The sequence below is a fragment of the Diadema setosum genome, chromosome 7 (assembly GCF_964275005.1).
Source record: "Diadema setosum chromosome 7, eeDiaSeto1, whole genome shotgun sequence".
NCBI classification, from domain to species: domain Eukaryota; kingdom Metazoa; phylum Echinodermata; class Echinoidea; order Diadematoida; family Diadematidae; genus Diadema; species Diadema setosum.
The window spans coordinates 21,421,372-21,435,114 of record NC_092691.1 but is presented as its reverse complement, the minus strand read 5'-3'; the positions used below and the strand labels follow the sequence as shown (position 1 = coordinate 21,435,114).

The 13,743-nt window shown below is 39.4% G+C and overlaps 1 protein-coding gene across 1 annotated transcript; it reads right to left on the bottom strand.

The window, feature by feature from the left end:
- Positions 1-458: 458 nt before the first annotated feature.
- Positions 459-13,743, bottom strand: LOC140231113 (ileal sodium/bile acid cotransporter-like). Its single transcript, XM_072311265.1, has 4 exons — positions 13,555-13,743; positions 11,363-11,556; positions 10,314-10,518; positions 459-2,307 (listed from the first exon to the last, which is right to left on the bottom strand). The coding sequence occupies exons 1-4, from the start codon at positions 13,741-13,743 to the stop codon at positions 1,858-1,860; spliced, it is 1,038 nt and encodes a 345-aa protein (XP_072167366.1). The 3' UTR covers positions 459-1,857.

Here is a 13,743-nt window from a genome sequence, read left to right as displayed (position 1 = left end):
GGACAACGTTCTTGTCAGTGTTCAGTCGACTTTGACACAATTCATTTCATTTTTTTTTTCATTTCATTTTATGTATTTCCATCATTCGACAAGGATAAAAGAAGCATATGACATAACAAGGCAACAATGACACAAAGTATTGATACATGTACTATACAAGTCGGCACAAATTACACAATGATGATGAAAGTGGAATGTACACAAGAAAGCCTCTATATGGCTTGTAAAACTGTACATACCTAATGGAAACAAAAATTGGAACCGACAGAAAAAAAAATGAGATAATCAAAATACATATATATCTCACAAGATTTAAAACCAGTACTTCCACACAGAATATCAATATGAACTCAGAAGAACCTTTTTGATATTCTTTTTTTTTTTTTTTTTTTTAGTATTATGGAATTGTAGATTAAAAACATGGTTCACATTCAAGTCATTCCACAATACAGGTCCAGTATATACCGTAATGAATATGACGACTTATAATTTATAAAAAGGCCACCGGTGAAACTGATAACATAATCTAGTGTAATGACTGTGAACATCAGCATTTATCACAAACATTTTCATAAAAAATACAATACGGAGGAAGAGCTTTTGAATGATAACGTTGGATCAACAAAGCAATTTGCTTCTTATTCATATCTACCAACTTCATAGTTTTTAATGATTTGAATAATTCTGATGTGGGCGCTTCATATGCAGAGCCAGTGCAAATACGAATTGCCTTTTTCTGTAAAACTAAGTAACAGCTTTTGTAATTGGGAAGAATATGTATTCGCCCTTTTTCGGAGATAAAACTGCCATGTTGTCACAACGTGGACAATTATTGTAGCATGTCAGAGGTGATATAGGGAGCTGAACTGTGGCGAAATGGCAGATGTGTCTTGATTGAGTGGATGATAGTTAGGCTGCTTGATGAACACAACATAGTAATTAAAAAATAACATAATAATGAACAAAACTGTAGTTAGCTAGCGCCAAGACCAGCGCCCCATGTCATAAAAGATGCTAGGATAGCAACTCCTGCTACAATAGCAACACCTCTCCTAAAGTTAAAGACCCGGGAAGGTAGGGAAAGAACGGCGCGGCCCGATTGCATCCCGATTCCATGATATGGAAAATACATGTATCTCTCTGCCTGATTGCACCCCGATTCTATGATATTGATATGGAAAATACATCTACCCGATTGCATCCCGATTCAATGATATGGAAAATATTCCTCGATTACTTTGAATGAGAAATTCACAGTATCCTAGTGTTCTTTGTTTTTATTGTGACAGTTCCGTTTTGAATTAGTCCTCTTGATCCAGTTGTATTTCCTGTCGGCAATATTATGTTTAACAAACACATGGGAAAATAGCCTTGACCGACTTGGAGCGAGACCATCATGATAATAATAATATGCCAGTATCGGTTGCTATTGACACTATTATTTTCTTTCTTTCTTTCTTTCTTTTTTTTTTTTCGTTTTTAACTCTGAACCCACGCGTATATAGGCATTGCTAAACTAGTATGCCCTTGTATAGGCACCACCGCAAAAAAAAATGTGAAGACCTTTATTCTTCTTCTTCTTCTTCTTCTTTCTTTCTTTCTTTCTTTCTTTCTTTCTCTCATTCTTGCTTGCTTGTCTGCAGATAATGTGGCGAGAGAATTTATTCTTTTTCCTTGTTTGATGTAGCATTATTTCATGGCAATTTAGTGAGCATAATTTTTGGCCGCCTGTAGCACAAGCCCATTTTTACTCTGGCCACACTGCGGCCTCGTAGGCATCACTGCCACATCCGTTACCGACAAACAAACTGTAGGCCCTAGATAATTATGCACAAATCATGTTACGAAAATCGTCCATTAAACTCTTGTCTCTTTCAAGGTTTTCTGGAGACCGAAATTTTCTTCCCTCTTTCCTTGGTATTCTCTGTCCTGCTCTCGCTCGCGACGTCGACCGGGGAAAAGTCTGAAGATGAATATGGCGACGAAGCCCTGGACGATCTCGCAAGGTCCGTAGAGGGACGGAAAGATGAGCACGTTGTACATAAACGGCGAGTCCCCGAACGTGAGAAGGATCAGCGTCATGGCCAGGGACACGCTCTGGATGCCCGTCTCGAATGCGATGGTCCGGCAGTGAGTCGTGGGCCGGCGGAGCAGCGTGGCAAGCGCGTAGCCGAATGTAGCGCCCATGGCAGGCATGAAGACTAAGCAGATCCAGACACGCCAGACCACGCGGTACGTGGACGGGTTGACGAGGGCAGTGAGGGTGATGGATAGTGCGATACCCAGCATCCCGAAAATACTTCCAGTCTGATTTAGATACATTCAGAGAAAAAATAATACAGCTTTTCATGTATCTGCCAATAATTTCAGTGTCATGGATTGTGATGGATCAATAGTCATATCAAGCAATATCTCTTTCTTCACGGACTAATCATATTTAATGGAGAACCTGTCAAAATAACATTATTATGTCTAATATGATAATAATGATGATGATGATAATAATGATGATGATGATGATGATGATGATAATAATAATAAAATAATAAATAATAATAATAGGCTGTCGTATCTTCAAGCTATATGCTTATTTGACGACAGTCTTCTGCATTTACACTCCCAATACATGTACCATAATTCAGTCTGATCATTTGATTCACTTTATCCCGAGTGGTTCCCAATTGAGGTGTTATCTTATTCTTTTCTTTAATCTGTACACGTATATGTCTCAGTTTTATATTCGGATGTACACACTGTATGTTCTATTGTCTTGTAAACAAAAAGAAATGACTGTATTTCATTTGTAATATATATTCGATGCAGAAAATTCCTAATAAATTCATTTGAATTTGAATTAAAAAAAAATGATAATAAGTAGGAGTTGTTAGAGTTGTGTTTTGGTTTGTTTGTTCATTTGTTTGTTCCGTTTTTTTTTTTTTCTCATATAAGCTTTTAATGAATACATTTCAAACTAAAACCGAATGGCAAAGTGAAAGTGGCTCACCAATGCATGCCTGGCGCTGACCTAGCCTATGCAGTAGTATGCACGCAACGTACCCAGCGGCTCATCCGCATTATGAAATCTTCTAGAGGTAATGGCCAATCCCAAGACAGTGAATGAGTAACATTCTAGTGACTTTACCATGAACATTTCCAACAGTTTCGGCTCATTAATAAAGGATTATCGTTAGAATCAGCTATTAGTGTACGTACGTTCATGAGAAACAAAAATTTACGATGATTCTGAGTTCTCGCTCGCGTCGTTCGCGCGCATGAATGTACATAAATAGCTGGTGTTTCTGAAAGGATATTGTATTACAAATGTGACTTCTGCTAATTTGAGTTAATGATAGCGTACATGTAATACAAAATTTAGTTGATCATACGTGAAAGTCTATCCGAAGCGCTCGCTCGCTCTGCCCGTCGCCCCGTAGGCCCTACTTTTAAAATGAATACAACGTCGATAGTTGTGATCATAGTCCTCGAAATGATTTTTTTTTAAACTACGTTTAATTCACTAGAAATTTGTTTCTATATAAATGCTATGTAAACGCGACTTTTATACTCTGTCTTTACAAAAAGTCCCTACCATGGGAGGGGTATCTCCCCTCCTACACCCTCCCCCCTCCCCCCAGTGGCTTCGCTCCCTTGCCGAGGATCTCTCATCGTCACATGATTTGCCCCCGTCGAGATTTTGCCCTCCCCCCCCCCCCCAAAAAAAAAAAAAAAAATGTTCCGGCGCGCTTGCCTGTGTGATAGGAGCTCAATTCAGTTTTTATCAATTGTCATGGTGACTTATGATTTCCATGCTGAGTAACAATTTGCTTCTGCTATGATTAATTTACTATCACACTGCATGATTACCATCATATTGCTATTCTAATATTGTTCCTTGTTCATATTCAACTTAGACACATCCTGTTGCATTGAAATACGGCTTGAATATTCTGTCAATTTTTCAATATTTACGCTAAATTTATAGCCTACATTCGTATACAGAGGGTCTCATTTCTATTCTGTATACGTAGAAAATAATGTTCATATTTACATAACAGCGGCGGCATAATATGCACCTGCCTACAGAGGATGATGGTGAGTATGTACTTGTCACTGTTTAGCCAAGGAGACAATATAGTTTATACCTCCTACGTTTGACACAGTACAAATAATTTAACTGCCTGGAGCAATTACGTCCTGTAAATTCAGTGCTTGGCTAGAGTTTAAGAAAGAAATGCAATGTCATATTGATAGCCTAGGAAGGTGTAAAATAACGCCCCGCAAAGTTCAACACAAATAGGCTTTGTAAACAAAGATGGAAAGGACCGTAAAATGTATTAAGTACACGAGCAAAGGTGCTGTAATACACGTACACAATACAAAAATGTAGACCTACATGCCATGAATACATATTACACAATATAGATATAGTCATAATTATCACGCACACTTCGCATGTAACGCCGGAGCATCACGCGGAGTGCTTGCGCACAAACGTTTGGACGGGTTAATAATTATTGTATCTCACCAATCACAATAATGATGAACAGACGTTCTGTTTTGTTTTTGATTTTTTGGCATCTTTATGTCCGGTGTCATCAAAAAGGAGTACGAAACTATAAATAGATGAGTATATTTTCTGTAATGCAATAAGGAATTGGTAAATAGCAGACGATAGGCGATAGAAAAGGGTCATAAGTACAGGTTCTGGTTTTGTCCCATATAACTATAACAAGCAGGAGAAGGCCTACACAGTAGCGTGTCGGTAGATTTTCATGTCGACTGATTGCATTTTATTCTTCTGTCCCCCCCCCCCCCCTCTCTCTCTCTCTCTCTCTCTCTCTCTAGCTGCCTCTGTTTCTTTCTTTCTAATGGTTTCAAAGTATATGACTGCGAAATGGCCGTGTGTTTTTCTTAATAACAGACATATTATAGGTTTTCCCATTCATTTTCAAACTTTTTTCTTTCAATTTCACAAATTTTTACTTCAATTTCGTCGCAGGATGTCGGGAATAGGCCAAGCTTACTTACAAATTCGTCTTTCGTCGTTCATTTTCAAATAAAGTCCATTCAATTTAGTCATTTGGCATACATTTTCGTCATAAAAAACTGACAGTTCAAATTCGTCAGTCTCACTCGCAGCACTCAAAACAGCAGGATCGATTTCTTTTGTCAATCATTTTCGTTAAATTTTCATTCACATTCGTCTCGAATCTCTATCCGGTGTGATTTGCCAGTCATTCATGTATTTTTTCTGTAACCGTTCACATTTTACATTCAGGAGTTACAATATAACACACAAGTGCCCCCCCCCCCTCACACACACACAGAACCACAGATACAGACACACACACAAGCAATCCGAGTACATACTGAAACAAACAGACGTACCGTCTCGCAAACGAAAACACTGACAAACGATTTCTAGGCAAACATGATTAAAGACAAAATTTAAGTGTAGAATTGTAGCCTGTTTAATGTCAAAGAATGGATAACATAATTATGTTTGCTGCTTTTCAGGGTACAAAAATTAAAGTTTGATTCATGCATTATGATGCGAAAACCTGAAACATTACGAGTTAAGCTTCAAAAGGTGACACTGACATACTGTCCTGGATTATGTCTTTTGACTGTCGTTTACCCTCTGGTTGGCAGTCATGTTTTCCGTGTCTATTGTCTAAACAAATGGTTAGGGAATAATGTGCAACGACACAATAGAGAGAAAAACATGTCGGCTTAAAGTTGGTTCACCATCAAAATAAAGAATCGACAACATCTGACTAATTTGAATGAAAAATTTATGAAATTGTGTGAACAAAAACGAATTTGATCTTCACATTTTGCGATCCGTCAGCGGGAGGTATGAATTTGAATGACAATTGACGATTCTGAATGCTATGTCTTCGAAAATGTTTGACGAAAAACGAAGTACAATGACAATTGACGAAATTGAAGTTAGGATTTGAGTTCCACGTGCTTCTCGGGACGAAATTGAACAATAAATCTTCGAAACTGAATGACAAAAGTGCGAAAATGAATGGGAAAACCTATAGTATGGAGTATTATATTCTTGAACATTGCAGTGATATATTATTCTCATGGTTTGTTTTAAAATGGTCCATTTCACAATCGCCTCTGCCTATGATTATATAGTTTTCGAAGTCTTTGACCCTCAGTTCTGGTACAAACCCATTATTCTCAGTTGGTTATCTAACCGTGTAGGCCTACGTTCAAATCTTGTTTATTCCCTCACCTAACTCCCTTTCACGTTATTTGCGATTAAAACAATTATTCATCTGTGATACATTCCCCATGAAAACTCTAAAAGGGACTGCAAGCAAACGTACAGCACACTGTACACACACATACACACACACACAAACACACACACACACACAGATAAGTGTTACAAAAATCATTTCCCACTTTTGACCCTTGATAGTTCAAAAACTGTATATCAGATAACACTGACATATTGATATGAGCAATAGCTGGATAGTGTACAATTTTGTTGGAGGTAATTTAAAAATGAAAGCATATATCAGTTTCATTAAACTCAATATTAATTTTTAAGTTAGGATTCAGATTTTGCTTTATTTTCAACCCTCTGTGTACAATTGGTGTGTATGGGAGTGTGTGGCTAACACCCACACTAATTGTGACCCTGCATCACAAAACCAACAAAAAGTCGCCAGACATGGATTTTTAGTTAAGGATAGATTCTGAAAGAACAAACCAATATTTCTCAGATGACCTCATCTGTCAATCATTGCTAAAGTACTTTAATGTTTAACAAAAGACATTGGAATGCACCTTCCCCTCGACTCAGCATAACTTGCATGTTTCTGTGATATTAGCCGGGTTCACACGTTACAAAATAGCGGGATGACGATCGCGATCCACATCTCGAGTTTTTTTGCGAGCGTCCACACGTACCAAATTAGCGGGATAGCGATCGCGATCGGTATCCCGCTAATTTGGCGAGCGTCCACACGTACCGAATTATTCCGCTAATTGCCGATAGAGATAACAGCAAAGCCTGCAAACTGGGTCACACAGCGCCCTTCTCTATCACTACCTGCGCGCACTTCCCTTTGTCCTTCGCAGAGGCCTCGCTGTTGTGATGTGCGCATTGCATGATGGGATATAAAAACTCGAGATTCTAATCCCGACCGTTCACACGTACCAGCGCGGGGCCAATTATCCCGCTAATTGATGAACCAGCGCAAGATTTCTTCGGATTAGCATCGCGATGCTTATCCCGCTAATTTTCGGGTTTTTTTCTGTCCACACGTGCAAAAACTCGGGATGACGATCGCGATGCAAATCTCGAGATTTGTATCCCGCTAATTGGTGTACGTGTGAACCCGGCTATTAATGTGACTAACAAAAGACATGGCGAGGGAACATGCAAGTTATGCATTGGTTTGGAAGAATTTTTTTTTGTGGGCGTTCCCAAGTAATCTGAGGAAAAATAAGCCGGGTTCACACGTACATCAATTAGCGGGATACAAATCTCGAGATTTGCATCGCGATCGTCATCCCGAGTTTTTTGCACGTGTGGACAGAAAAAACCCGAAAATTAGCGGGATAAGCATCGCGATGCTAATCCCAAGAAATCTTGCGCTGGTTCGCCAATTAGCGGGATAATTGGCCGCGCGCTGGTACGTGTGAACGGTCGGGATTAGAGTCTCGAGTTTTTACATCCCATCATGCAATACGCACATCACAACAGCGAGCGAGGCCTCTGCGAAGAGGTCCTTCACCGTCTTTGGAGCACAACAACAACAGCGCGCGAACCACACCACTGACGCGTAAAAGACAATGGACAAAGGTAAGTGCGCGCAGGCAGTGATAGAGAAGGGCGCTGTGTGACCCAGTTTGCAGGTTTTGCTGTTATCTCTATCGGCAATTAGCGGGATAATTCGGTACGTGTGGACGCTCGCCAAATTAGCGGGATACCGATCGCGATCGCTATCCCGCTAATTTGGTACGTGTGGACGCTCGCAAAAAAAAATCGGGATGTGCATCGCGATCGTCATCCCGCTATTTTGTACGTGTGAACCCGGCTAATGAAGGGAAAATCGTTAAAAATATGTGGAATGTTTGTAGATATTCGTTTCACCGCAAAAGTGATGTTGAGGGTATCATAAATCAACACAAATCAACATGCATTTGGATTTCAGGGGCCCTTTAAAGTGAAAACAAAGTTCTGGTAAGGGCTTGAGAACCCGTCTTGCACCATTTCATATTTGCTTGCAATATATCGAAAGAGTCTACAAAGAAACTTACCTGGCTGACGCGGTTTGCCGGAATGATGAGTCGTTTTGGAGTATTTTGAGAAAAATAATAAAAGTCGGTAGACCGACTTTTATTCCAGAAGGCTCCAGACTAACTCGGTCTCAGGGAAAACTCGACCCTATTTCACACAATTTACACACAGTTCGTGATCGCCATGTTCATCAGTACTCTATAATACCACCACGGGTACCGGCGAGGCCTTACTGAGCAGACAGGAAAGTGCGTGCTAATCCTGTACAAAACAAATGGACAGCGCGCGGTCCTCAAGCCTACTAGTATACGCACATCACCTCAGTTGCTGAGACGCGCGGTCTTTGAAGTTTTTGTTGTTGTTTATCAAGCGTCTTTGATTATTTTAGAGGTGCTTGAGAGGCGCACACTAATTTTGCATGCGCGCCAAAGAGGTTTTTGATGCGCGCGTTGTAACAACTCGGACCATTACTACGAGTAGCCAGAACGCTACATTGTAGTTTATACAGGCCGCTCCCATATGCATATTACACCACGCTGTACAATCCAGAGGACAACCAATACAACTCATCCCGCCGTCAAGCAAAGCGAGGCCGAATTATCCCCGAGTCCGAGTCTAGCCTGACCCCGTTCGGGTAAGTTCTGAGACTGAACGTTTTTGGTTAATATTTCCCATTTTCGTCGTTACCCATCGAATATCTTGTTATTACAGCGTTATTCCGCACATTTCCTAGGCATACGTTCACATTTTGGAGAAAAATTTGACAACTTTTGCAGGCGTACCAGAACTTTTTTGGGGCTTTAAGCTGAAATTGAGCATGTTCTATCAACACATTTTGTCCATGATTAGTGCCAACTTTCAAAGCAGTAGCAATATCCTTTCAAAAGTTATTAGACTTGAAAGTGAAGAGTGTGCAAAGGATTTCAAGAAATGAAAAGGGGCCTCTAAGACATACCTGATCATTCTACTCTCCTCAAAAAAAAAAAAAAAAAGGGTTGTAGAAAAACTGCTGAAAACACACTTTCCCATTCATATTATGATCCCAAACTACGGAATAATGTAGAAGAAGGATAGCCTTTTCAGAAAATATAAACAACTCAAGATTGACTCGGTTGACCAATTTCACCTTTTTTGAGTCCTCACGTAAAATCAAGGGGTGCAACTTTTTGTTCGTTTTGTGATACACGGTCACCTATGGTCCTGGACAATGGCCATAGTTTGAATGCTTTATCATTTATTCACGAGATTTTCCACTATCACAGCTAGTCGTTATTCATCCTTAAATGTAGTGTACGCAAGCACATGAAAACACGTGCTTACTTTTTTTCATGTGCATGCATTTTACCCTTTACCATGAATTCAGACTAGCAGTGCCCAGGGCAATCCATCATGGATTATGAATAAAGCATTCATGTGCCTTGGAGCAAGAGACCGGAAGCCTATTCAGCAGAGCTCTGAAAAGATGGTATTCATGTCCATTGTCCAGGATCATTGTAAGCACACACTCACATACACATTATTGGTTCCTATGTTGTAAAGTTCAAGTTTTCTGCAGAGAGTTAAAATTGGACCAAATTCTGGAACTTACCTTTAAAATTAAACAAAGAATTAATGCAACTGATTTATGTTTTCATATTCAAATCACCTTCAAATGAATTGTACACTCTTCAGCTATTACTCATATCAATGACAGTATTATCTGATATATAGTTTTCGAACTATTAAGGATCAAAAGTGGGAAATATTTTTTGTAACACCCAGTATATCTGAGTGATTGATATTACAGTGTAGATTTTGAGACGTAGGCCCTATACGTTGCTGTAAGAATAAGGTAACTGGGGAACATATCAGTGTGCTTAAGTAAAAATAGATAAATGAATAAATGAAAAATCGCTACGAGAGCATATAATTTTTCAAAATTGCCTTTCCAAATCGAAAATTTCTCCTATCATAACTCTTCGGAAGGCCTGTTTCGAGATAGAAGTAAAGAAAACTATCCTATTATTGTCACTACGACAGCTACCAACGCTGTGATTATACCTACTCTCGTGATCAGTTTTGTCCACTTCTCCCTCTTCCACCTGATGAGCATCCCTATGGCAACCGGAATCAGGATGCAGACGAGCGAGGTGAAGATGCTCACGAATGGGATGATGGCCCTGTCGTCGGTCCACACTCGACTGTAGATGAAGAGGTTGAAGGGCATCATCCCTATGGCAACCACGGTGGAGATGGTCGTCATGCAGACACTGTTGGGGTTGTTACATTGTGATGGAGAGAATCACTAGCGTATTTTCACCCTCGCCGATGATGTTTATTGTCATTATACTGCATATTGATGGGAGTGAGGATGGTTAATATAATGACACAGGTGACTATGCTGATTGATTACTCTAACGATATTACAATATACCAAGAATGAGGTGGAGAAGAAAGGAGGATGCGATCAGGAAGTTGAAAATAGGGCGGCGAACTTAATATACAGCTTCCATTGGTAGAGGAGGATGCAGAGGGGAAGGAGAAAGATTATCGACAGTATCACTACTCGTTATATTACTCTTCGTCTTGTCGTAAGTAAATAGCAAACGGTTATGAACAAACGCTTAATTCATTAAATTCTTATTCAAGAAAAAAACAAACAACCTTTGCGTAATGTTAAACAGCCTGCCTTATGAAAACAAAGTTTCCGAAGATTAGCTTCCAGCATTTATCGATGGATGCCGAAACTTTGTTTTCTCTGTGAGACACAAGAGGTCAAGCACGTTGTTTGCTCACTTAGGGGTCCATCATAATCATGATAAAGGGGTTATCGTCTTTTCCTGCGCAAACTTTGCAAATAGCAGAAATCTAACCACCGTTTCCGACAATCCTTGGAGTTGCCGTGTACGATTCACTCGTGATGGGCAAAAACGCATTTTATCAGACACATTTCAAAACGAAATTTATGTTTTGCATGGCATGCGTTCATTTTGCTTCATGCCATGCTCTCCCTTTGGTATGAGGTTTGAGTGTTGATTAGCACAGAAAACCCCATAGCCTTGTACACACGTCCAAAGTGCCTGGCACAGGAAGGGTTAAGGATCACTACAGCACCTGAGACAGACGTCGCCATTGGCCCAGAAAGTGAAGAGGTTGGAAATGGTCCCTCCAGGGCAGCAAGATATCACCAGCACCCCGATGGCATAGTGCGCCGGGAGCGACAGGGCCAGAGCGAGGCAGAATCCCGTTAACGGCATGAGTACGAACTGGCACAGTGTTCCGATCAGCACACTCTTTGGAAAACGCAGCTGGATACAATACGGATGAAAGAATGTTTTCATTAAAGTTATTAGGGGATGTAATTAGTTGTAGTGGCTCGGATTGTATCGTTTGAGATTTAATATAGGCCATATTAATCATGATGATAACGATGATAACAGCAACAGTAATGTCGGTTTGGGAAGGGGGGGGGGGGTGTACGGCGGGATCCCCGCTGCCCTCATACTTTTGCCTCTAAAACAGTGTAGATTTAGTTTCCTAAAAAGCGTACAAACTCAACACAACGAAATAGCTCCTCCTTATTCCGAGCACTCGTTGCCCCTGGATCTTTCCATCCCCCGCAAATTACAAGAATGAATAAGATAAAATAGATAGATAGATAGATAGATAGATAGATAGATAAATAGATAGATAGATAGATAGATAGATAATTATAATTATAGGTAGATGAATAAGTAAACAAAATTAATGAATAGATAAACAAATGAATAAATGAATGAATACAAATAGATGAATGAATGAATAAATTATAAAAGAAAGAACAAAAGAATGAACGAATGAAAATAAATACATGCACGCATGCAATAAATAAATAAATAAACGATGACTTCTGCGGCCTCTGCGCAATGCTATCAATATGGTTACGAAAATATACACTGATTTGTTGTAATTGTTGTTCATTGTATATGGAAAAAAATGGTATTGGAAATTGAATTTGATTTGAATTGACTTGAATTCTTTCTCAATTTGGCTCTTCCCTCTTGCCTTCGAAAAGCTGCTAATAAATGACGCAGACTAAAAACACTTTGCACTCATTTAGGCCCTTCAACATGTAGATTATCTAGTTTCTCCTTTTTCGTTAAGTTTTTGAACTTGCGCGGCAAAAGGCAAAGGTCGTAATAAAGTAAACTAGTCCTATTTTATGGGAATGGATTATGACCATGAAATACGCCGCAATGCGATAAAAGAGGTTATCCCCACATAATCTGTGCCTATTTATCCGTTTATCTTGAATTTCATTGTTATCCTAATTCTTTGTGCTTTATCCACGGGAAGGGGGGGGGGGGCAGAGGATTATTGTTTGTTCACTATAATAGCCATATGCCTTGCTCATAATATCATACATCATTGTAATACCTCAACTGCATGCTGGTAGTTCTTATCCTGGGAAAACAATGTTGGATGTACAGACTGTAAAAACTTGATGATTATTATGCATTTGACACGGTCAACTGACGTCCACTATAGCGTCTGAGGTAACCTTACCATGTTCACCAAGGAAAATTATTTGTTTATTTTTTTTTCTAGTGTATTTCCTAAAGTTGGGTCGCTGGAATTGGGCTTTTTGATACAATAGTAACATTCATTTAGAATATGTATTTTGTATATTTGGTATATTTTTAATGTTAAGAGGAGATTATTTAGTGAACGCTTGCTTCATGATTGTGCGTGAGAGACAATGAGAAATATACATTATCATCTCATTTAACTTATGGTAGGTATATGTTTTTGCGACTGTTTCGTAAAAATGTGTGACACCGGTTCAAACAACATTCTCATTTTTGTCATATACAAACTTGTTGAAAATTTGATATTTATTCTCACTGTTTGATTTTATGATATTTGAGGCTAACTTGGAGTTAGAGTGATATGTCATTTTAAAGGAAGACTCGATACTACATTTCAAGATGATTTTGATCCACAACACATAGAATAGTGTATTTACTCTGCAAATTGGATAATGACACGGTGATACAGACAACAAACGCCTAATTTGGATGATATAATCACTATCATAATTTCAGAATATGCTCTAATTCATTTTATAATAGATGACGATGATTAAATACTAGTAATCAGTTCAGTCATTATCTAGCAACCTACAAGCGTCCCCGTGGGGGAAATCATTACAGCTACGACACATATTATGATGCAAATTAATGATAGACTTTCTCCTCTTTGAAAAGACTGCAAAGAGAAGTAAAGGGGATGGGGTGGGGAAATATTAAATTTGTGCGTAAGCTCACCGCGTCCTTGACGTCTTTGACTGTGATCGTGCACCCCATAGCAAGCATAATGAAGAGCATGATGACGCTGAGCACGATCTTGTTAGCGAGCTTCATCGCCGCGATGTGGGCTGGCGGCCCGACGATCACGGTCTCATTCGACCAGTATTCGTCAACGTCCACATCCATGGTGATCGTGGGTGCTGACAT

What these genes read in the sequence shown, in the direction of transcription:
- LOC140231113 (XM_072311265.1), bottom strand. Translation starts at nt 13,743, where the DNA reads ATGTCAGCACCCACGATCACCATGGATGTGGACGTTGACGAATACTGG. An exon ending in AATGGCGACGTCTGTCTCAG is followed by an intron (nt 10,519 to 11,362) that starts GTGCTGTAGTGA and finishes CAACCCCAACAG; the next exon opens with TGTCTGCATGACGACCATCT. An exon ending in GGACAAAACTGATCACGAGA is followed by an intron (nt 2,308 to 10,313) that starts GTAGGTATAATC and finishes TATCTAAATCAG; the next exon opens with ACTGGAAGTATTTTCGGGAT.